We start from the raw sequence: 24097 nt of genomic DNA, 5'->3' as shown, positions 1-24097 counted from the left end.
GGGCCAGCCTTACAACAGCGGATAAAAGCAAAGTGTGGCTGGCTGTACTTTAGTATTGCTGCTTGCCCAAGAAAGCAAGGAATTGTCTCTTTATATGCCTCTGGATATGTTTTGTCCTTTTTAGATGCTTATTATTTTCCCATCTTGCAATTGGGCCTTTATTTTGCAATGAAGCAGTGAAGGTGGCATGTCAGAATCATGGTCTGAGCCAGGAGAAGGGCCAAGAGTGAGATCTGGCCTTGGCTTTATAGAGTTATGTGAACAACACTTTGATGAGGCTCATGGAAACTGTGCTCAGGCGAGGACAGCAGGATGGGGCGTATCAAGCAGAGAGATGGTTTTCTTTTTTCCTTAGGAAAACAGGTAACATGAACGCATGAGTTCATCCACCATTCCAAGCCGGGAAAGAATCTACATAATCATCTAGTCTGGCTGCATGCCCATACTGGAATTTCAACTGGTCTATCTGGGAGAGAGCCCCGCCAGCAATGTGTGGCTGACTAAAATACTCCTGCTTTTAGTTAACACATACACCTCCCAAAAGGCTCCTCCCTTCCACCTGGAGATCTCAACAGAGACACCACCATTCACCTTGAGATTTTTTTTTTCCCCATGGTTCAAACTTTCACAATTGCTTATTAACTGTGTGGTTATCTCCACATTTTATTTTTCCCAGCTTGTAAAGTTACCACTTCTCCTAACGTTTGTTTCTGCTACTTTCAAGAGCCACTTGTGGCAGCCGTTTCCCCTACATGAATGAATCCACACACATGTCCTGAGTCATCTCCTACTTTGTGGTAATCTATCCAGGCTGATATCCTTCAAATTCACACTGCAGAGCTTTCTCAAACCCTGCAGCAATTTTTATGGCATCTTTCTGCAGTTTACAAATCCTTTAAAAAATATAGACCCCAGTGTGTCAACAGTCCTTCAGTTCCAGCGCTTCAAACACTTTTCTAAGGTAAAATTAACCTTCTTACTACTGCTAATTGTTTTGTATACACCCAATCGTAACATCAAGCTTTGGGTACATATCAGGTTCCTTATGAGTGGTTGTCTTTATAATAAACAGCTGAAAGATGCTTTAAAAAAGCCACCTCTCCTGGCTTCCAACATCTACCTGAATTAATGCGAGATGTGGTCCACTGGCACACGGAAGGTAAAAGCACTGTGCCATCCCCAGCAAAGCCAGGACTGGGTGCCACAGGCCATGTGGACACTGGTGGATGAGTCTGTCTGTAGATCCTGGGTAACTCTGTGCAGCTGATGTCTTTGGAAATCCAGACTCACACCCAGGCAGAACTGAGCTGTTGATGAATTTCCTGTATATGGATACACAATGTAGAGTGTAATCGCGGATGAGATGGGCTATTTTGATCAAGAGCATTTCCAAGAAGCAAAGGGCTTGCATATAGTAGATACACAGTGAGGATAGGGATAAGGCATCCTCCTAGATGAGCTTTGTGGGATTAGGCTGGGTAGAATAGGCTTAGGAAAACAATAGTTGGCAAGATTTATATTATTTTTCTGGAATATGTTGTTCAGTAAGAAATAGATGCAATAAGTTGGGCTAAAATTCCTCCACCTGCCCAGAGGTGGGCAACTTGGTGGGACCTCGTTTTGATATGAAAGCAAATGGTATTTTGCTTTTATAGTTACAACTGATCTAAAATGAAATAGCACATCTCCTCATGGACAGGTGTTGCACAGGAAGCACCAAGGAGATACTTTATCCTCCAGTGGGAGCTCCTCATGTCACTTGCTTTTCACTGGGTACTTGAAATCTCAGCAATTGCCATTTCTTCCATGTACAAAACAAGCACGGTCGCCTCAGGCTGCAGCTTTGTGGGGCTAATTTCCACACTCAGATCTCATTAATCCACCAATAGCTGTGGAGCAGTGGAACCACTGTGACTGTTCCCCAACACAGGTTCCTTCAATGTCTGAGTTTTAAAAGATGCAGTGAACAGTGGGATGTGAGTGCTGCCTGGGACAAAAGAGGAAACTAGGTCAGTGTCTGAGGATGTAACAGGTTCAGCATCTGAGTTGTGTTTCCATACAAAACCCAAATGTGCAGGCCTATATGCAGTACAGTAGGGTCCTCCATTGGCTTGAGTGGCCTATAGACAGTTACACTTTTCCCAGAAGGGCACTAAAAGACATTTGCATTTGGCAAACCATGGATCCATCTGTGGCCACAGAACCTCCAGTGACCAGGGCTAAGACCAATTTGGGATCAAGCACCTTCCAGTTTGCACTCTCTCGTGGAGGGTTAAGAAGTGCAGATGGATTGTCTATCTCATTTACACCTGGCTCTCATGACAGGTAACACTCAAATCTTCAGAGACTTCAAAGAGAGCAGAGTCAGAGCAATGCAGCGTGAAGCACAGCTTCAAGGCACATGAAGATTCTCCTACATCAGCCAACTGCAGCTCCATTTGGTTGTTCCCCATCTCACTCGCAACTTGCCACCTGTGTTTTACTCTGCAAAGCAGGTGACAGGGTCACGTGTGGAATGAGAAACATGGGTGACACCCCAGTGACACCCTCCTTTTGTGCAACAAGAGGAGCACACCCACATACACAGTACATGCTGCTTCCTCCCAAGCCCTCACTTGTACTCGCTGTGCGGTACCAGGGAGATCAGGGCTGCTGCAGAATTGCAAAGGTTTTGCTGCTTTGCTTGACATTTAACTATTTACCAGTTTTGTGGAGACTGAAGTAAAAGGTGCTATTTGTGGGAAGTGATGTGTAGATAGGAGAAAGAGTAGGAGTAGTAGGTGTCATGCAGTAAGAGCTGTCTGATTGTGTTTATCCATTTCAACCTTGGTTTTCTTAAGGACAGAGCCCTTCTGGGTCCCTTGCAGCCATGTGAGGATGCAGGAACCTGTGCTTGGCTGAACCTGGGTACAAAGCACTCCTGGGCCTGGCTAGCAGGAGGTTGCCTGGCAGTGGAGGCACTAGATAACTGTGTGACTGGGCTTAAAAGCCTGCCAAATGTGAGAGCACAGGCCGGGGGTGGGTGTAAACCCTTTGGCTTCATTCATGCTGGTGGCTGAAATAGACTGTACAGGCTGGCATGGTTTAAAGCTGATCTCCAAACAAACCTGGAGGCATCTCACCTTGCTGAGATGAGACTTGCCCAGCTCTCCTAGCTTCAGTGAGCACTGAAGGCTCTCTGCCAGGGAATGGACACTGCTTCAGGCACACCTGAGCAAGTGCAGAATGTGTTACTTGGCTCAGCTCAGCCCTGGGGTTTATCATAGCTTTGGGATGGCCCCCAAGCCCTCTATGGCTCATCTTTCCTGTTCTTAAAGGTGCCTATCATCACTGGCACAAGTGGGCTGCACAAGTACATGCCAAGTAAACTCGCATTGGGCACCCAGGTCTCAGCTGCTTTTCATTCACCCATAAATCTCAGTATTCCTCCCTGGCAAGGATGCTGAGGGGAAAGAGAAAGTGAGTTTCCTGTGAGCAGGCAGGAAATCAGCAGCACAACAAATGGGATTGGAAGTAAGGTGGAAAAGGAAAACACCAAACTTTGCTAAATCTGAAACATTAGGTTTGGCTCTGCTCTGGCTTTAGCTCGGAGTCCCACCTAGGTCAGGTCTGGGCACTGAAGTGCACCTGTGTGGATTAGCAATGGCCTCCCAACACTGCAGGTCAGAGGAGCTCATCTTCAAGCCCACTACCAGCAGGACACAGATTTGCTTTTTCCTGGAGCTTACATGGGGCTGGGGAGGGCCCAGCAGCCCAAGCACTGCCAGGGTCTCCTGTGGACTCAGAGACATGTGGCTGGGTGAAGTGATGGGAGCTGCTGCCAGGATTGCCAGCAGGGCAGAGCCAGGCAGGGCCGAGCAGGGCACCTGTGTGCCATGGAAAGGGGCAGGTGCCACGGCTTGGGACACTGAGGAAATATGAAAAGGTGTTGTGGTGTGTCTTTGAAGAGGAAACACCTTTGTCTTCATGCTTGGTAAGAAACCTTCCACCCCTATAGGGGAGAGAACTGTGGGCGGCCAAGGGGGAAGTCTTCAGCATCCATGGGGAAGACAGGGTTGTCCTCTGTGCCCCGAAAGAAGCCGCATTGCCAGGGCTACCCAAAGAACAGCCTGCAAAACCTGCTCAAGAGCTGAGGTGCTGCACAGGGCAGTCCCAGTTAGAGGAGGCAGACGATGCTGTTATTGCAGACGTAGTCTCCCAAATGCTCTTGTAGTACCAGGGAATCTTGCACCCATGCCTGATCTGTGAAATTAATGGGGAAAAGTGGGTTTGCTGGGTGCAAAAGGTAGCTAAGGAGACTGGGGCTGCACCAGGATCATGGCCAGGTCCTGCCCATGCCCTGGGCTCAGGGCAGAAGACGGTCCTTCATAGTGTCCTCACATGGTGACTGGGGAAACGTCAAACACAGGCCATGGCAATGCTGGCACACTGCATGGGCCTGGCTCTCGTCTTTGCTGTTCAAGTCTGTCACCCTGCCAAGCAGGGACAGCCTGTCCAAGCTGCCTGCTGTGGATAGCCAGCTCATGCCAGTTTCTGGATGGTGTCAAGGAGCTGATGGCAAGGGCTGGCTGGCCCAGGCAGAGCCGTGTTGGGAACACCTGAACACTTTCTGAGAGGGGTGATCCTGTGCCAGTGATGGGGAAAGTCCCCAAGAACACCATGTTTGCTAGCAGAGCTGGTGCCCCAGCATGCCCAGGGTTGATGCTCTGCTGGCAGGAGACCTCCATAGAATGCCTCATGCTGCGGAGCAAGGAAAAGTCCTGGCTGGAGGCCCTGGAAGCATCACTAGTAGTGGTCAGGGTTAGCAGCACTCCTGGCAGGCTCGGCAGCACAGGTTCTCCTGCATGTTAATGGGCCGTGTGTACCTGTCCAAGATTTCCAAGTCCACCAGCAAACACCATGCAGAAAACTGCTGAGGCAGAAGGGTCAGCAGTTAACTTGGTGGAGGCATCAGCAGGGAGTCCCCCCCAAGTCAGCCCATGACCACCATCAGACCCTACCGGCTCTCCTGGACCTGGGGTGCCAGTGGTCTGCATGCTGGCATGCTGCCGGCCATGCTGCCCACCCCGCTGCGGCAGCACTGGGGAAATGCCAGGCATGAATGTCAGCTTGGGGACGCCTACAGCATGTTTCCTTTCCGCCAGCAGACAGGATGTAAGCTGTCACGGGTGTTAATTAGCCCTCGGTGAGATCTGTAATGCGATGCTCCTGATTTTCGTCAGTGCATCTCTCGGTTTGAGGCTATCTCTTCTCAGACCAGTTTTTTGACAGGGCCACAACACTGGAGTCCCCATTCCTCTAACCCCTTTTACAAACTCTCTTTTCTAGGTACAACATTAAAAAAAAAAAAAAAGTAGAATCCTGTATTCTAAAAGCATCCTGTGGGCACCGCAGAGTACTGGCCATTACTGGATAAAGTTTGTCTGGATGTCTTCAGTACTGCAGGACTCAGCTAAGTCCTAGATGTGTCTAGTAGCAATGTCACACTTGTCCCTGCACTTTTCTTGTGGGACATAGCTGTGTGTAGGCAGAAAAGGTCAGGAAAATGTTTTCTGGGTTGCCTGAGAGTTTCATTTAGAAATAAAATTAAATTAAAATATTAGCTGTTTAGAGATAAGCTGTTTACAACTGAGGCTTGGACACATGATAAAAGTTTTACTGCTTTAAACAAGTTGTGTTGGTGGAAGCACAGACTGTGCCCCTGCGGAATAACTGTATGGTTCAGGATCTGGCTATGCAGCAGCTGCTTATAAGAAGTAAGAAAATCTATTTGACTTGACATGTGTGAGACATAACCAGTGTACACGTTTTCCTGTGTAGAAGTAGGGTTGCTGCTGTTAGCCAAGGGGACATGGATGCTCACCACTGGCCACCCCATGAGCATCCTGCTCCCAGCAATCTGCAGGTAACATGGACCAAGTGAGTGCTACCAGGCTTTCTCCAGCAGGAAATCTTCAGCTTACTTCAAACCCCATCACTCAGCACTGTAATTCACAAGTAGCGGGCTTGGTACCAGATCTATGAAATCCCACCCATGAGCTTTTGCTGCTGGCCCTAACTTCCAGACAGGGAATGGTGACAAGCAAGAACAGGGCAGTAGGACCTGAGGTCCCTCCAGTCATTTTAAAGCTGCATGTATGCCTTGCCGGCCTGGTCCACTGCAACCTGGGCACCTCTTGTCACACCAGCAGTGTGGACTCAGGCTGTCCTGCTGCTGGCTGGCTGGCTGCAGTATGGGAGATGCCTCTGCTCCCAGTTCACCCCATCAAATTCATCAGATCATGGCCTCCACTGAGTGGTCTTGGAGCCACACGTCTGGGTGGTGACATCAATCAGTGGTAGGGTGATATTGTTTCAAAGCTTGCTTAGCTTTCCCGATGTGAAAGCCATGTTTTTGGTGTTAATTGAATAAATTTGTATTGCAACTTTCATGAGCCTGTAACTGATCAAAGGCATAAAGGGGAGTGATGCAGGCCAAGTTTCTAGAGCTCACAAGAAAGTTAGAAAACAGGTAGAACAAAAGTTGTAAGGTCTCTACCAACAGTGATGACATATTTTTCCCACTGAGAAGCTTTTTAGTTTGGGTGATATTTGTAGTGTTGTTTTTTTCAACAAAAACGTAACATTTCCAGAGAAAGCATAGACCTATAATAATGTCAGCCAGCCTCTGAGTTTCTCATGAGAACAGTTTCTATGAATTGTTTTGAACCAACCCGCCCGAGAAGCTGAATATGTTACTTCTGTGTTTATAAATAGGTCTGTTTTCACAAAACTCTTTCTCAAGTAAACTGCTCTCAGTTAAGAACTTTCACAATTACTTGTATTATAAAAAAGAGGGATCCCACATGGATCAGAGTCCTATTATGCTAACAGTTAAGAAAGGGACAAGTCTTACCCTGAAAAACCTCGTCTGTTGGGTTTGTTCCAGGTCTCTGCAGTTCCTGATTGTCTTATGCCTATCTCCAAATGAATCAGCCCCATCACTGTGTTGAATTGTTAACTACTCCTTTCCTCACCATATGCCTATGAGGAAAGGCAGCATTATTAGCCCCTTGTTACAGATGGGGACTTGTGGTGCAGAGAGGTGAAATGTCATGCTGAAGATGCTCTGCACCAGAGCAGGGGGTGGATGTCCACTCTCCCCCCGAAAAAGCAACAACCCATCCACTATGCGTCCATACAGCTGGTGCTATGATGGTAATACTTTTTTTGATCATTATTTTCCCATCAGTCAGGCTATGAAAGAAAACTCAAGGTACTATCATCAGCTGGTTAAACAAGAGAGCTAAAGCATTTCGCTAGTATAAGCACACAAAAGATGAAAAATGGAAGAAGAGAGTAAAAGTGAATGAAGAGAAAAAGTAAAGGGCAGGAACAGCATAAGAAGTAGTAGGAGGGTATAGAAAGGAAATCGAAGCTACGAGCTGACCCATAAAACTCCGCAGTGTTACCAGCAACCCCACCGATTTCACCCTCAGAGATCTTGTTTTGCCACAACCTTCACTTGACTCATCTACACCTGCCCACTTCAGTCCTGTGGCCACCCTCCCACCTCCTTTAACTACAGCCTTCCACACAAGGGTCTCTGCCGTCAGCCCCCAGGCTCTGCATGACTCACCCCCTCTGCATCTCTGCAGATATTTCCCTCAGCTTTCTCCGCTTGGCAAAGCAAGTCTGTCACACCATTAAAAAAAAAAAAAAAAAAGGCAACTAAATGTGGTTGCATGATGACAGGAATCAGATCTTCAGTGTTGGGATGGGATCCAGCATCTCTGTAGGAGAGTTCAGTACATGCTGTGCCTTCCTGCTTGGACCTGGCTGCCTGGGCAGAGGAAGGAGCCAGGGCAACACAGAAAAGACCACACAGAGCCCAAGCTCCCCAGCTCCTTGTTCTACCAGTGTGAAGACCCCCAAAAGAGATGTTTCCCTCTGCAAAGAAATGCAGCGCTATCATCACTATCAGTCTAGAAATCAAGACAGTGGTTAATTAAATGACTTTCCAATGTCACAGCAAAAGCTGCAGATCAGACTTGCCTCACTCTCCTGAAAGCCCAGCTGAGTATCGTCTTCAGTACAGTGCTCCTCTCATCTTTTGCAATTGTGTCTGCACTCATGGCAAGAGTTGTTCTGGTTCCACTGACCTCTCCAACACTACATCAGTGGAAAACCCAGTGGAAAACCTTTGGGGTAGAAATCCTGTCCCCATAAATGTTTGAAGAGAATGCACCTTGTTTAACATCTTTCCTGCCAAGAGTGAGCAATGAAGTTAGCACCTAATGAGCAATATTCAAATTCAGCCTCAGAGAAGATGCCCGGTACAAAAATAAACATCAATAATCAGGAAATACCCTCTAGACAACATCCCAAGGAATAAGTTCCTTCCGGGTCTCAGTTGGCTATGGAGGATGCGTGTTTTAAAACAAAAGGTTTGCCCTGCTTATTTCTTGATGTTTGTCATTGATAGTTTTCCAACATAAATCCAAAGGATTTCTGATTGGCATGTTGGATAATAACCAGAAAGTAAGCCTAGGAGTATGCTTATGTTACCTTTTCCTAATGTGACTGATAATTGCTCAGTAGAACCAGAAACCAGACACTGCAGTGACTTTATCTCATGAGTTAACTCTTCAGTCAATGTCTGGACTAGTTGATTAGAGCGTGTCCTGCATTCTGACTGCAACCAGGAATTGGTTTGAGAGCTGGAAGAAACTAGTTTCTAGGCAGTTGAATCTGCAAGATTAATAAACTTATCAATTTTCTGGAAATGCCTTATGGTTCAGTTACTACAATGACCTGCATTAGCGCAGTCAGGTAGTTTGTGAACCTCTGTAGGAGAAAGGGAAAAATTACCATTTTGGCTGAGAACAGTCAGGACTGGATAGTTAACAGGTTTGGCAACCAGATCACAAAGGCTTTTGCCTCCACTTGAAATTAATTCTCACTGTATAGTGGCCATGAAGGGTAACGATCCAGTAAGTGCTCCATGTTATTCATATAGCTTCCTGCCTGCACAGAAAAACTCAGGGAAAATTCCATGTGTGACTGCTCTGAACCCTAAAAGGTGACAGCTTTTTGAAGGGGGGTTCCTTATAACAATCCCAACTTGTGACAATTTTCCTGCTATTAAGAATTATAGAAACTTTTCTATTTATGCATCTTTTATTTAAAGGCTGATTAGTTTGTGTTGATCACAGACAAACAAGAAGCTCTTTATACAGAGCTTTGTGGGCATTCTCTGTTGCTTTGTGTTACGGTGAAGCCAACAGTGGCTTGGCCACCAGGCTGGGAGGTCGCAGGGAGGAACTGTGTCTGTGTCACAAAGGAAGCTGGGTTTAACCTGACTTTCACTCCAGCCTCGTCTGTGCGTCAGAGGTTTTGTGTGCTCATCAACTCAAATATATTCAATGGAAATGATACTTCCTTTTGTGAGACGAGCTGATTCAAGGCCTTTGTTGCCTTTAGTGCCATGAGGCAGGTGCCGGTGAAGCCGCTGGGGCTCTGCCCAGGCTGTTCGTCAGGATCAGCACCAGCTGGAGGGATCGGCAGAGCAGGCAGTCTCCCCAGGACCAAGCTGCCAGGAGAGTGAAAACCATCACAGGTCTCGTGCCCGCACTGCCTGGAACACGATGCTCCCCGGGCAGCCAGGCAGGCTGTGGCAGCAAAGCTTGGGGCAAAGGGAGGCAGCAGCTGCGGACAAACTGCTGCTTGGAGGAGCAGCAGCCCCAGCTCTGCCCTGCCCCAGCTCACTGCCTGAAGCACAAACTTGTGTCCCAAGGGCTGGTGTTACTGGTTCTGCTGCTTGCCCTCTCCCTCTTTTTTCATACTGTAGGGTCAGCCCAGTGCTGGCACCTGACATTTGCTTGTCCTGCTGAGATAACTTTAACTGGCTTTGTCTGGAGGGACAGAAAAACATGGGAGACTGCCAGAACACACTTCCCTCCTCCATACACCCAGGCCACAGACAAATTAGCTGCTGGCACCAGCTGCAAATCAGTTAATGGCACAAGCAACAGTGTGAGCTACACCATTGTGCTCTTGGTAAATGCTGCCTCCTGCAGAAATGAGAGGGAGGACCCACATTGTGCGTGAAGGGGGAAGAGACACTGGGACCATTTTCCTGCCCAGTTGGTTCTTTTCTCATGGACAGAGGTCTGAAAGCCAAAGCCAGAGGCTGGAGGTGGCAGAGACACAGGGCTGGAGGGGGACACAACTGCCCCTCCAACCAGTCACCCATCACCAGCCAGCACAGGGATCCTGCTGCCTCCTTCCTACAAAGACATCAACATCCCCTTTTTGTCTACAGGCTCCTGGAGTTTGTAGGGCTTGTGGGTGAGTGGGAGAGGTTGGTAGTGGCGATAGTATTTTTCACTTACAGCACCTAGGAAATTATGGCATCAAAGAAAACAGAGCAAGTGAGTCCTGCCTGGGCACTTGTTCAGTATTTGAGTACCACCTGTGCCCCTGAACTGTAGGATGGTGCAGGTTCTGAGATGGAACCATATGGCAAGCCAGGAGGTGTCACACAGAGCTGCTGCACACACTTCAATCAGGAATGTTTCCAGTGAGAGGAAAATGTGTTAAACTCAGCCTTTCTCACAATCTGACAGCTCCTGATGTTTATGTTGAGAAATAAATGCAAAAAAATGTGCTCACTCTGAAGAGAGACATAACCGATGAATAATCAACTGCAAGTGCTCATACAGCAAAACTTGCCCCATTCCCCAGGTGAGGAATGCTCAAGGACTCAGACTTTTGCTGCCTGAAGACCCAAGACACCATTGCCCTTTCTGTCTTTCCTCGGTAAGACTTTTTTTTTGACACATAGTCACATAGCCTACTTGCAACACCACCATGTCCAGTTAGCAGTGTTGTTTGACTAACTGGACTGGGTTTATTAGAGAACAGAAGGGAAGTCAGGGCATTGCAATGAAGTATCTGCAGTTCAAATGACAGCATTTCTCTGCTCATTGGAAATCAGTTTAACAAAGGAAGGAGGCACTGCCACAAATATCAGCAGAAATTTCCCATTGTTTTGGCTAGGCAAGTCATGACCTGTACAAAATAAGGCAGTAAATGCTGTCACACCCAACTCTTCTGCCTATTTTTAAGGCTTTGCTACCCAAAAGAAAGAAAACCAGTTGGAAAGCAAAGAATCTAAATGTTTTGCAGCAGAAACCACCAATGGAGGCTTCTCAGCTGCATAGGCAGAAACTAATATGAACAAAGAGCCAGCACTGGCACTCTTGTCATGGGGTGGGAGAGGTGGAAGAAAGATGCTGAGCTCCTGCTGGGCTCACATAGGCCTGGTAGGAGGGCGAGAAGAGCAGCTGGGGACAATGCCAGGGGTTGCAGTTCCCACCGCCTTTCCCCTCCATCTCCTCTACAATATCAGCTCCTGCTCTGCACCCACAACTCTGACAGCTCAGCTTCTCTGGGCTCCACATGTACAATCTCTCATCTGCAACTTGCCTCGGGTTCTCTAGTGTAGGACACTGACAGTGACACCATATGATATATACATGGGCAAGCCAAGGTATAGCACATTGCACCTGGGCATTAAACATCTGTGCAGGCACTGTATATATGGCACATGATGTACATACCTGGCTGAAGGCAACCATGGCTTGCTCAAACCTTTGCTGAATAACAGCGATGGTGCTGAACTCCGGCGGGAAGGGATAGTCTTGAGGGGCTGAAAATGAGAAATTGATTTGTTATTGTTTTCCACCATCCAGCAAAGTTCTTGCCAAGATGAGGGATTTGAGCATTTAAAGGAGTCATTGCTACCAAGTGTGTATGGGAAGAGGATAAAGTCAGTTTGTGCTTCTAACTCCTGGATGCTGCCCAATTTCCCCTTGAGTGGCAGGGCTCCAGGCCCCACTTTGGTTGGCACAGCAGCCACTGCCTCACAGAGCCAACTGGGCATGGCACCTCCGTGGGTGTCTGCCCAAACTAGAGCACCCTCAGCGCCAGCATTTGCATGGGGGCTTCTCCCCTGAGCTCCTTTTATGGGCAGTGGGGAGACATGGGCGCTTGCAGGGCACTGTGCTTCCTTCTCTGATACAGCCGCATCCTTTCCCAGCAGTGCCCACTTCTCCACACTGTCTATAAAAGGTCCCTGGAGTAGCTGGCTTGGATACAGACCTCCAAGCTCTAACACAGGGTGAGAGGAGGCTGCTTTCAGTGAGCCCAGCTCAGCCCCCAGAGGCAACCTGGGTGCCCTGCAAAGACAACCAAGCTGGCTTCAATTAGAGATGGGTAAGGTGTCTCCTGTAAATCCACGGGGGAGCTGCCTGCCTCTTAAAGACCTCAAGTCCTTCAAATCTGTACTTTGGGACAGAGGGCTCTGTGTGGCCACTCACTATCTGAACGCAAGCACAAGCGCCAGGGAATGAGGCTATTTTGGGAACGAGCGACACAGCAGAGGAGCATCAGAGGCAAGAAATGGCTCCTTGCTGCCAAGCATTGACATGAAAACAGTAAAGGACAGGTTAGCACCCTTTGGGGTATGCCTGTCTTATAGAAGTCATATTTGCAGTATTTTTTTGAGATACTTGAAAAGCAGGGTGATATATTTGCAGACAATTTTCTGAACATTTGGCCCCATTTACCGAGTGGAAAAAGAATGACAAAAAATGCCATCTGCTTTTTATTGAAACTTTGTGCCAACTTGATCAGAATTTCAGCAGCTTCCACCTCTAACTCCCAACTTTCACTCCTGAAAGTTGTTAGCGGCGTACAACTCCATGGGATTTACAAATGGCAAACAAGCCCTACGATCTGTGTCTGCAAATCTTCTCTCCTGGGTGAAGTGGAAAAGTGGCCTCAGCCTTCTGTGGGGAGTCACAGAGAAGAAGGTGACAGTGTGTGTGTGTGTGTGCACCAAGCACTGCTGCCAAAGCTGGAGGTGAGACAAGGAACTTGATTGATTTCCTAGGGGGCAGAAACCAAAATGTTATGAAGTCAGTGCAAACCAGCCAAGTGTAAAGGGTGGGCACCTGTGCAACATGCAGCAGAGCTGGAGGCACCATGTGCTCCCTGGTGGTGTCAGGGACCAAGCCCTGTGAAGGGTGATGGAGAGTCGAGATGGCTGAGACCACCCCTATGGTGCCCTGATCTGTGTAACCCAAAGCAAATGTAGTTTCCCAGAGGAGATGAGTGATGCTCCTGGGTGTTGTCAGCAGAGAAAAATGAAGCAGTAGCAGGAGAAGTCACCCCGCTCTCACTGCAGGGAAAGGTGCTGGCACACATGGCCATGAAGCAGCAGTGTGGTGGGATGCTAGAATACCCCTTTCTGCTAGGAACAGTGAAAGACAGGATTGACATTGGTATATTTACTACTGATTTATACCAGTTTGACACCGGTATATTCACTCCTGTGTCATCTCTGCATGTGGGAGCTTATGTGACAGGAGTAGCTGACACTGGTCCATACCTGCAGAGAAGCTGTTTTCTCAATGCAATGATTGTGTCGATGCTTGTACTACCACGGCCCTTTTTGCTGCCTACTTTTGACAAATACCTTAAAATACACAACTGGAAGTCAAAGAAATTAACATTGAAATTGCTTTTTGTGCACGTGTCTGTATCAGAGCAACAGGTTCTTTCTGTGATAAACATTGACTCATTATTACCAGAAGTTCTTCTGAAGTCAGCTACTTGACAAAAGGTCAGTACATGACAAAGCTCATGTTGATGTCATGGTGACCACTGCAGAGCACACAGAGTTAAACGTGTTTTTGAGAAAGGTTTTTCTCCTAAGATGCTCTAGGGTGTTGTCTTCATGCTTGAGCCCACCAGGGCTCCAGCTCAGGAGAGTCCTCCAGCTGCATTTTAAAATATGGTACATGTGGGGGTCATTGTCTGTCCATCATTGTTTTACAGCATCAGGATGCATCACCAGTCTAGTGATAGAGTGATAGAAACAGCTGCATACTGCAGGGGAAGGGAGGATGAATGCTGACCCAGGTTTTCTCCCCAGCTTACTCCCTTGTATCGTGAGCTCTGACCATATCAGCTTATAAAACTGTCAGTGCTGTCTGTCACCCTGCCTCTGTTCACACCCACAAGGACTGTTCAGGGCAGACTCCCAAACAAGCTGCAAGTGGGAGGACAGAGACCACTTTCTTAATCTGGTGCAATGTCTGCCAGCAAGTGGCGCCGAGAAGTTGGTCAGAAACCCTTTAAGAATCCACCCAGGGCCAGCCAGAGGCACAATCTCTGCAGAGAGGATGGAAGATGCTCAGGGAAACTCAGCCTTCCTGAGTGCCGCCTGGGGTGGGGATGGGGGTTACAGCTGGTGCCAACGTGATGCTCCAGGTGCCTGGATTGATGTGTCACCAGGAGGGCAAAGAAAGAGCACCGCACTGCAGGAAGAACAAATTTGTTCCTCTCCCTGTACCACCATAAAGCAAATTATTTCTGTTACTGCTATACCTGTTATTCTAGAATTGCCACAATTTCATCTACCAAGCGCATATAGTAAAGATTAAATGAGCAATATGTTTCAAGTTACATATGTACACACACACACATTTTGGCACCAGTGAAAATATCAGACCTGATGTTCTTCCTCTTGCTCCAGACAGGAGGGAGAGAGAGACCTGGTTCTGCGATGTGATGCTGGATGGTCTCCTGAGAGGCTGAGGCATGAACCTAAGTATCCCCCGCATGGGGTGGGGAGCCATGGCAGGTCCTGCAGAAGCCATCATGCTTTGCAGCAGGGTTGTGTGCTTGAGCAGACCAGGTGTGGGTGAGGGACAGAATCGGTGGTAGCTTGCTACCTCCTTGCAGATGCGGGAAGCAGGGCCCTGGGCCCAGCAGCAGGGGTGGGGTGCAGATCTTCCTTGATTCACACAGCTCTGGTGTCTGTCACCTGCAGAAAGAGCACACTGGCTGCCAGCTGAGACAAGTGAGAAGTCCTTCCAAATTATTCCCTTCCTTAGGTCTCTAGGTGATGGATTCTCCTCTCAGTGAATTGAAAACAAATCCTATCTGAACAGGGTGAGAATTTTACTATCGTGATTCAGTAGAAAATAACTAAATGTAGGAAGTGAGAGGTACTGGGATGTGGAGGATCAATCCAATGCGTGCAATGTGTTTCAGATAAAAGTAATAAATTTCTTCAGGGTCCAGGGGCTTGGAACTGGCTATTTCCACATGGAAAGTGCATTCCATTTTTATGGTTTTAGAAATTAAATTAATGCCTTATTAGAAGAGTTTGCATAAAAGCTACCACATGGGGTGTCTATTTTTTCTTCCTGGCCTGAGTCCTCATCAGTGCAAGAAGAGCTCCATGAGAAGCTCCCACCAGCCCCGCGGGACTGCTGAGCCATCTCCAGTCTTCATGCTTCTCACAGTTATTGGGCATCTTTACTGGGGACCCTGTCCCCTCCCCAGCCCCCTGTGCGATCCCCAGTAAAACCTCCCTACCCTCTTTGGAAATCCCTTAGAAAGCCAGTACAGGTGGGCAATGCCAGTGTTGGGTTGGTGGTGCAAAACCTGGACATGGACAGATTAAACCTGCCAGATTTTGTCAGTTTGCCAGGTCTTTAACTTACACGGAGAGGATGGTCATTTTCATTTGATTTATTGAACTGAATTATGTTATGTCATGAAGAAGACTTTATTCACAAGTGTTGCTGCTACTTTGGTGGGAAAAACTTACATATGATTTTTACTGAAAGACTGCAGCAGGCACAAAGAAGCCAAATTAACTTTGCCCTGTGCTCTAAGAGCTGGGAGAATTTAAACCCATTTATGCCGGTATTGACTATCAATTACATCATACTTTCTCTCTTAGGGAGTTTTCCTCCACTTAACAGAAATATTTTCTTGCCTTGTGGAGAATACCACAGTGTCTGCCACAAGTTAAACTCCAGCCCTTCTTACTCCAGCCTGTAACCTGCTCTCATTCCAAGACACACCACAGATAGGACAAGGATGGCATCTGCAGATTGCAGAATTTTGGATGCACTGGAAGCCATTCACTTAATGAAATCACTTACCTGCACCGTGAAAGGGCTTCATCCCAGACATTCACAGGGAGACCTGCCTGAAGACTTGACCATAAGCAGGAAAACAGGAAGGAAAACCTAAAAAGTATCCCACTGCTCTGCAGGCTGAGCTGGCATAGAGGGTACTGAGAGTGCTGAAAAACCCTGGCACCAAATTATTTGCTTTTTGAAACAGGCAGAGAAGTCAAAACTCCTTTATTAGCTCAAAGCACTCCACCAAAAAAACTGAAAATCGATAGTTTAGCCATTCTTCCTTGGATGAGCTAACCATGCGCTGCTGGTTTACAGGCACAAATGCATCACTTGGTTTTACTCATTCAGAAAGCCTTTTGAAGTGCTACCTCCTTCAGAGATATACAGGGACATGATTTTGCCATATGGACAGACTTTTAGACAGCCAGATTCTTCAGCTGGCAATGCCAGCACTAGCTGAAAACTAAACCTCTTCCTAAAACCTTGGACTTTTATTTCTTCGGGACTTTCAGAAATGCCTCCACAACTACAAACCTACTTCTACAATCCTTAAGGATGAACCAGGTGAATGTCCTCATGAAAACGGCAAACCCACATCCTTCCTCCTCCTGAAATAATCCGTCACTGGCAGGAACACAGAATTTTCACATGGTTCACATTTAAATCAGACCTCAGGAGACAGCAGAAGCAGAGAGGGGAGCCCCAGAGGGTTTCCAGGATGTGTGCTGCAGGTAAAGCTGTCTTTCCTCAGTGAGGTTTTCCCAGGGGACACATCGAAATTCCCAGAGATTTTCCTTTCCCTGGCCACATTATTCATGTGCACATGCGGAGGACACTGAGGAAGGGGCAGCTGTGAGCACCCCAGCAGACTGGACCACCAAAGGGGAGGAAAAGGAGCTCCTGGAGGGGGATGAGTCCTTTAAATGAGCTTCTGCCTGGACCTCTCCTCCAGTTTGTCTCTGGCCCTAGGCCAGCAGCAAGGAGGGGACAAAAGCCATGGGGACCACCTCTCCCCAGCAGTCACTATACAGCTGAGTCATGATCACCCATAACCCCCTGCCCATCCATGAAGGGGAAGGGTCTGGTTCCCTCCCACTGGGAGGTGAGTGGGTGCAGCCACAGCTGTACAAACACCACAGCACAGGGGTCTTGCCCAGGTGGGCACTGTGGAAATGGATGAGGTGGGGATGTAATGAGGGTGACCAAGGTGATAGAAGCAAGGGACCAAATCTTGTTATCACTGTATAACTGGTGTCATTCAGGAAGGGCAAGGGAAGTAGAAGAAGGAGGAAAGGGGATAAGCCAGGCATGTGAGCTCCCATGGCTGCGAGGGAGCAGGAAGGGCTTGGAGCAGGTGACACAGGACAGGAGCATCCTGACGCTCTCCAAGGCAGTGCTGCACTGCCAAACCAAACTGCCTGCAGGTGCTGCTGGTGCCACAGCTCAGGCTGGACCCACGGTAGCCAGTTTTGTCCACCCCAAGGCAGGGCTCTGTGCCCCACTGGGGATGGCCTGAGGTGCTGCTGCCTCAGAGGCAGGAGCTGAGCAGGGCCGTGCTATTTGGCATGGGCCAAACTGGTACCAGGGCTGGCTCTGAGAGTTTGTGCACAATATTATACTTTATAGTGATTATAGATTGTTATGCTGCAGTGCCAAGGAGAACTCTCAAGTGCTGCTTAATTTACTACTGTAGACATACACTGACTGGACCATGCCACGGCAGTTTCTGCAGCCAGTCTCAGTGCTGACATTTTGGACAGGCAGCCCTCGGTGAATATTTCTCAGTGGCACACAGATGGGTGGCGTCAGCTGACTCCTTTGTCCCACATGGGCCAGGGCACCTCTGCACCCACTGAGACTTGTCCTGTGCCCTGCTGCCCCACCACCCCCAGCAGTGTCCATGAGACCTGCCCTGCAGGTACTCCTTTAGGGAGAGGGGTTGGTTTGGCTCATTCAGACAGGCAGGGAATGTTTTCTGGTCTCAGTTGTATCAGTGTGGGTAGAGACTGGCTCCTCTAAAATAGGTTGGCCATCCCAAGGAGTGGCTCCAGGCTTATATGGAAAAAAACAGACTGGTGTTTGCCTCGAGCTGGTCTGTATTAAAACTCTTTTCCAAAGCGACTCTGTGCTACTAATATTGCTGGAATCAGTGCAGGTACTCTGAACTTCTAACAACACAGCAATAAACAGATTTTTATCCGAAGAAATTTAAAAGCCAGCAGCCTGGTTATGGTGATTGATGAGATTTTCTTTATTGACTGTGCAATCAGTGTGACTTAGATCCCCAGCAGGGGCCCTGCTGCAGGCTCTCTAAGAGCCAGCTGCGACAAATGCCCCCCACAAGCTCTGCTGATCACTGCTGCTGTCCCCAGCAGTGGTGGCACTGAATGGTTCCTCCACCTTATCTTCCCACCCTCCTGGTCCTGCCTTCCCAGTGTCCTTCCCTCCCACAGGGCCACTTAGTTGTCTAGCATCGCACCCCTGCTTTCTGAGGTAATAAATTACTGCGGGGTGCAGCTTTGGACTGGACTTCATTAACTACAAACACTGTCATCCCTTTTCCTGCCACACCACACAAGCCAGCCACCCGTGATTATCTGCAGTAGATACGCATTTCTCAAGGTCCTAGGGGACCCACTGGTTTGGGGCAGATGGTGCACTGGACTGATAGATGCTTGGGTCTGGGGAGGCAATTCACCCTTCTTGTCTCTGGGGATCACGTCCCCATACAGCCTGGCACTCCTGTGATGCTCCACTCCTGCGCCATTGCAAAGGGTTTATGTACATTTGTTAGCACTGGAAAAGGTGGGATATAAGTTTCAAGGAGCCTAATTCAGTACTGTCTTGTTCTGCTTTCAGAGACCATCGGTACTCTGAAAAAGTACCAGGCTTAATTAAAATAGTAGGGGGTCAGATCCATAAAACTGGAAGTGAAGACTAAATGTCAAAGTGCAGGAAGATGGATCCAGCCCCATGCTATCTGTGTGAGTGCTGTGGCTGTGTTATTTCTAAAGAAAATAGCATTTTTTCAGTGCATATTGAAGAGTTACTTTTGAAAAAAGTTAAGTAAAAACTGATCTCAGGGCAGTCAGCATCCCAAATTCCTCTGCTAAATAATCACCTACTTTTTGCTGTTTGTTTCTTTGCTATTTTCTCATCAGAAGTAGAAGGTTAAAAAAGAAAGAAATAGGAAGAAGAGAGAGAAAAATATGTTTGTCAGAAAGCAGGGGGTTTTACAGTGTTTCTATAAACAAATTTGAACAAAATGTAACAATTATTTGTTGCTTTTTTTCCTCTTATCTGTTTTTTGGGGATAAGCGCTTTCTTATCAGAAAATAGTCTGTTTCTGCTAGCAGTCCTAATTTTGAAGAGCAGGATGAACAATGGAGAACCAGATCAACTGGCATGTAAAATACACTTCCGGGCTTTATATTTGGAAGCTCTGAAGCTTCTACTTTTGATCCATGCATTTCTGTGTAAACAATTCATGCAGAGAGTCCCTGCCACTAATCACCTTTTTTGTGGAAGAGCCTATTTGTCAAAGTGGACAATGTCACAAAGAAATACTGTATCTCAGTGCAGAGATTCAGTCCCCAGCAATTTTCTTTTTGTTTGTCAGCCAGCACCTCGCTCCTGTCTGAGGTCAGACTAAATGATGTAACACTCCCTTCTGGCCTCCCAATCGATGGGCTGGCAGCCGGGGCTCCTCTCCCTGCTGACAGGAGTGGTCGCTGCAGCTGAGACCCCCCCAGGGACCAGGCTTTGGTCCTGGGCTCACACCAGACTACCAGGTGCTGTGGGACAGGATTCACAGCATGCACTAATGTGAAACATGCCTCTTGCAATGATGTTAAACCTCTCCACAACAAGAACAACAATGATGACAACAAAAACCCCTCTTTCAACTTTTTCCATCACACACATACAGCCAACAAACCCTCCGGTTTTATTTAAACCAATATCCATTAACCCGTGTCTGGGGGTTTTGGTTTGTTTTGTGTCTCTGCTTTCCAGGGCTCTGTTTGCCCTAAAGCGGTGTCTGAGCAGTTTGACCATGCAGTGATACCATCAAGCAGTCTCTCCAAACTGTCTCTGGCAAGAGGTGGGGGACTGTATGTGTGCCGGACCGCTGATAACCTGACCCTGACACTAACGACTCCCATGGCCTCTTTCTAAGGATAATGAGTGCTCTGTGGTCCAGGGCTCGAAGCATGAACCTGCCAAGCCCAACAATACAGGACTGGCCCAGTGCCCTGCGGAGGGCATTTCTAGACTTATGCAAGAAAAGTCTCGGGTTTTGCATTTAGCCAAATTCAAGACCAGACTCAAAGACCCGGGCAGTTCCTCGGCAGTCGCTATCCTCAGACGACCCGCAGCAGCAGCCGGCATCACCTTTAACACCCGGGAAGGCGGGGTGTAGCCCCGCGTCCCCACCCCGACCCGGCCCTGCCCCACTCCGCACCCCCTGCCCCGCCGCGCCGCACTCACCGCCTCGGGCGCGGAGACCCCGGGGACTCCGCCGCCGCTGCCCCGCCGCGCCGTCCCGCCTGCCCGCGGCCCCGGCATGGCGCCGGGGGGCGGCCGGAGCAGCGCGGGGGCGCAGGGATGCGCGGCTGGTCCGCCTCGGGCGCGGAGCTGGAGCGAGTGAGCGGAGACCCCGGTGCCGGCTCCCCTCCCGCACCTCCCCGCCGAGGGAGGAGCCGCTCCCTCCCCTGGCAGCAAAACCCGAGGGGACCGCAAGGATGCCGAGCTGGGCGCTGTCAGGGCCGGGCTGGCCGAAAAAGAGGAGACAAAAATCAATAGGCATGGGGAGAAATGAAGTGAAAAGTGACTTACAAAGAGAAAAGTCTTTACGGCTGCTGATTTATTGGTGGCGCAGCCAAGCACTCTCTGCCAGGATTATTGCTGAGGCAGAGTGGCAAGTATGAATGTAGCACTGTAGGTGTTGGAAATAACAAGCACTGATGCTGCGGCCCAAATTTGAGTCTATCATGCATGCAGGAATGAGGGATGGGGCCAGGGGACACTAGGGATAGGGGGCTGTGTTGCCGCTAGCCTGGCTAGCCTCATTGTGCCCACAGGCATTTGCTTTGGTCTGTAACAGACATCCTCAGCAGCCGCCTGGGCACAGGTTTGGGAAATCACCCTTTTAACAGGGATAAGAATTGCACAGGGCTCTTGAGCAACTGGGGTTGACTCTCTACTAACCAACACGCTCCACCTTCTTATTGAAATCAAAGTGACTCAAGCATGAGGAAGCTTCATCAGTTCAAAGTGGGTTGTTTCTTCTGTAGACTTGCCTGTACTTAACCATCGCATTTTGAAAGTGACCTGCTATCACTGACCTGTGCTGCTTGGTAGCTGGATATAAGTTTGTTTCAGATAATGATGAATTGCCTTCAGATGGGACACTACCTCTTGCAGTCCAGATACGGTATTTTACCTGGGAAAAAGCTTAGTTCTTTCCCATAAGGAGGACAAGTAAGTGTCCTGTCAAATGTGGGCTGGTTAATAAGAGCACCAGTTTGTCTTTGAGAAAGGAGGAGATGAATTCTCATGTCCCTGACACTTCACAATGCACTTCTTAGGAAAAAAAAAAAAAAAAAGGCAGCAAAATATGGCACCTTTCAAAACGACAAAAAGAACAGATAGATACAGTCTCCCACAGAAGCAGCACCTAATCACAGTGGCTCTGCCCATGCTTGCATACAGCTGGCCGCTGCAAACCAGCCACCTTGCTCTGCTGGTATCACCCTCCCTTTCCTGGTTCTGTGTGACCCCACGAGTTCTGGGAGCTTTACGATTTGTTTGGGTTTTTTCCTTTTGTATTTCTTCAGCTTTACAGCTGAGCACATCTCTTGTATAAAATATTAATAAAACTCCCTCCGTGACATCCTCTGGCAGCCTGCAAAAATCAAGGGGGAAGTTACACGAGGTTTGGCATCATCAGTGCAACTATTGTGAAGGCTCAGTTAAGCCCCTCAGGACATGAATGCCCGCCAGCTTTTGTGGAAGCTGCAATATGTTCCCAGACAACATGATCAGGAGTGATTAATTTTGCATTTACATATTTGTATTTGATATTAGCTAGAGTTTGGCAGACAAAATCATGGCTTGAGACCTTCGGAGAAGTGAGACTGACCATTGCTTTCTGCCTGTTGTTGTTTTGATCAGAAATGTTTTCCAGATCACTGTGAAGGGAAGAATATAAAATAAAAAATATAAAAGACTCGATAGATATGCATATAAAATATTGAATAATTTCAGAAAGTGGTAACTGAAGACTATGGTGAAAGGTCGAAAATTAAAATCAGAATTGCTAACATGGTCATGTTATTTCTGACAATTCATGTTTCTTCTGGTGTTTATGCTAAAAACCCCCACATTTTGCTCTGCACAAAGCCTCATACATGTCAGCAGTGTAAGATTAACTGTGATGCCTAATTAAAACAGGCAGTCACCAATTAAGATAATAAAAAATTGTTATTTGAAATTCATAAGAGACTGAGAAGTTAAAGAGACACTTATCCAAGAGCTTAGCAGGCTTTCATTTGCAGATATTTAAGGAAAAAAAAGTGAAAACACACTCTGGAACGTAGCCCAGTAAGATCAGAGAGGGGTCTGCAAGCTCCTGTGACGCTTCATTACTGAAGTGCCTGCTGCCAGCCAGCCCGTTTCCTTTTGCACTCCATCTGCCACGTCTTGTACATACGGAGATCCCAACTCTGCTACCATCACTTCTGCTGCCAGTTCCCCCTCGGGTGTCCCCAGCGGCACTGCTCCCACCACCTGAACAGTGCAGGACCTGCACCACCACCTGGGTTCTCCTTGGGGCAGGGACAGCATTTCACTGACATTCAGACAACATTGCTCACTCTGACCTCCCTCAGGAACTCTACACAATACAGTAATAATAATAATTAGTTCAAGGAATTGATAGCAATTATCCAACCCAAAATTTATTTCAAATTTACTTTCACCATCTGAAAAGCTGACTCGGTCTTCTTTGCCTGCTGTTACTAGGTGAATTAGCTCACAGAGAGTACACATGTATGTTCAGGTATATAAACATTTGTACGAAGCCTGTGAGTACATATGCACACATTAGTGTGGTGAGTTAAATTTGGCTGGCTACCAGAAGCCCACCCAGATGCTTTCTCACTCCCCCTCCTCAGCAAGACGGGGGAAAAATAAGATGAAAAAAAACCTCTTGTGGGTTGAGACAAAGATAGTTTAATAAGAAAAGCAAAAGCAGCATAGGCAAGTAAAACAAAAAGAGGAATTCATTCCCAACCATCAGCAGGCAGATGTCTAGCCATTCCCTTGGAAGCAGGACCTCAGCACACCTGACAGCAGCTTGGGAAGACAAGCACCATAACCGTGAACATCCCCCTTTCCTCCTTTTTGCCCTGAATTTTTATTGTTGAGCACAATGTCACGTGGTAGGGAATATGCCTTTGGTCAGCTGGAGTCAGCTGTCCTGTCTGTGTCCCCTCCCAGCCTCTTGCCCACAACCAGCATACTCAGTTTTAGGGGTGCAGGGAAGAGAGAGAGAGAGATCCTTGACATCATGTGAGCACTGTTCAGTGGCAGCGTGGTGTCAACACTGTTCTTAGCCCCAGACACAAAGTACAGCACCACACAGGCTGTGACAGGGAAAGTTAACTTTCTAACTTCATCCCAGCCAGACCCAGCACAATCTCCATTCCTTACTCCATACCATTTGTGTTTTGCTCATCTCCCACATTATCTAGTACATCTAGGTATCCTCTTACCATCCTGTTCCATCTGCTTCTCATTCCTGAAATCCCCTCATACCACAATGCAGCAATCCAAATAGGTTCACCTCTGTCCTGGCAGTTGGTCTCCTTCTCTTGCTCTAACCAGCCCCAGAGGGCATTTGCCACCACCCATGAGTCAGTGTAGAGTACTGGCTGCTTTTCGCTTTCAGTAACCTTAAGGGCCAGCTGGATGGCTTTCACTTCTGCAAGTTGACTTGACTTGCCTTCTCCTTCAACGGCTTCAACAACTTGTCATGTCATGGACTCCACACAGCAGCTTTCCACTTCTGATGGCTTCTTACAACACAAGATCTGCTGGTAAACAGA

The 24097-nt window shown here is 47.9% G+C and overlaps 1 protein-coding gene across 1 annotated transcript in view; it reads right to left on the bottom strand.

Moving 5' to 3' along the window:
• TAGAP (T cell activation RhoGTPase activating protein) overlaps positions 1–20587 on the bottom strand; it is a 53468-nt gene extending 32881 nt beyond the window's left edge. Inside the window, exons 1-2 of the mRNA XM_082048158.1 lie at positions 20478–20587; positions 11604–11692 (exon numbers count right to left, since the gene is read on the bottom strand). Of these exons, the coding sequence (XP_081904284.1) occupies positions 11604–11692; positions 20478–20555 (167 nt within the window). The 5' untranslated portion in view covers positions 20556–20587. The remainder of the gene's footprint in view (positions 1–11603; positions 11693–20477) is intronic.
• Between the last annotated feature and the right edge of the window lie 3510 nt (positions 20588–24097).

Source organism: Streptopelia decaocto (assembly GCF_964273445.1).
Source record: "Streptopelia decaocto genome assembly, chromosome: 3".
In the NCBI taxonomy this organism is placed as follows: domain Eukaryota; kingdom Metazoa; phylum Chordata; class Aves; order Columbiformes; family Columbidae; genus Streptopelia; species Streptopelia decaocto.
The sequence above is the reverse complement of the archived record's forward strand: the minus strand, read 5'-3'. Positions and strand labels throughout refer to the sequence as shown.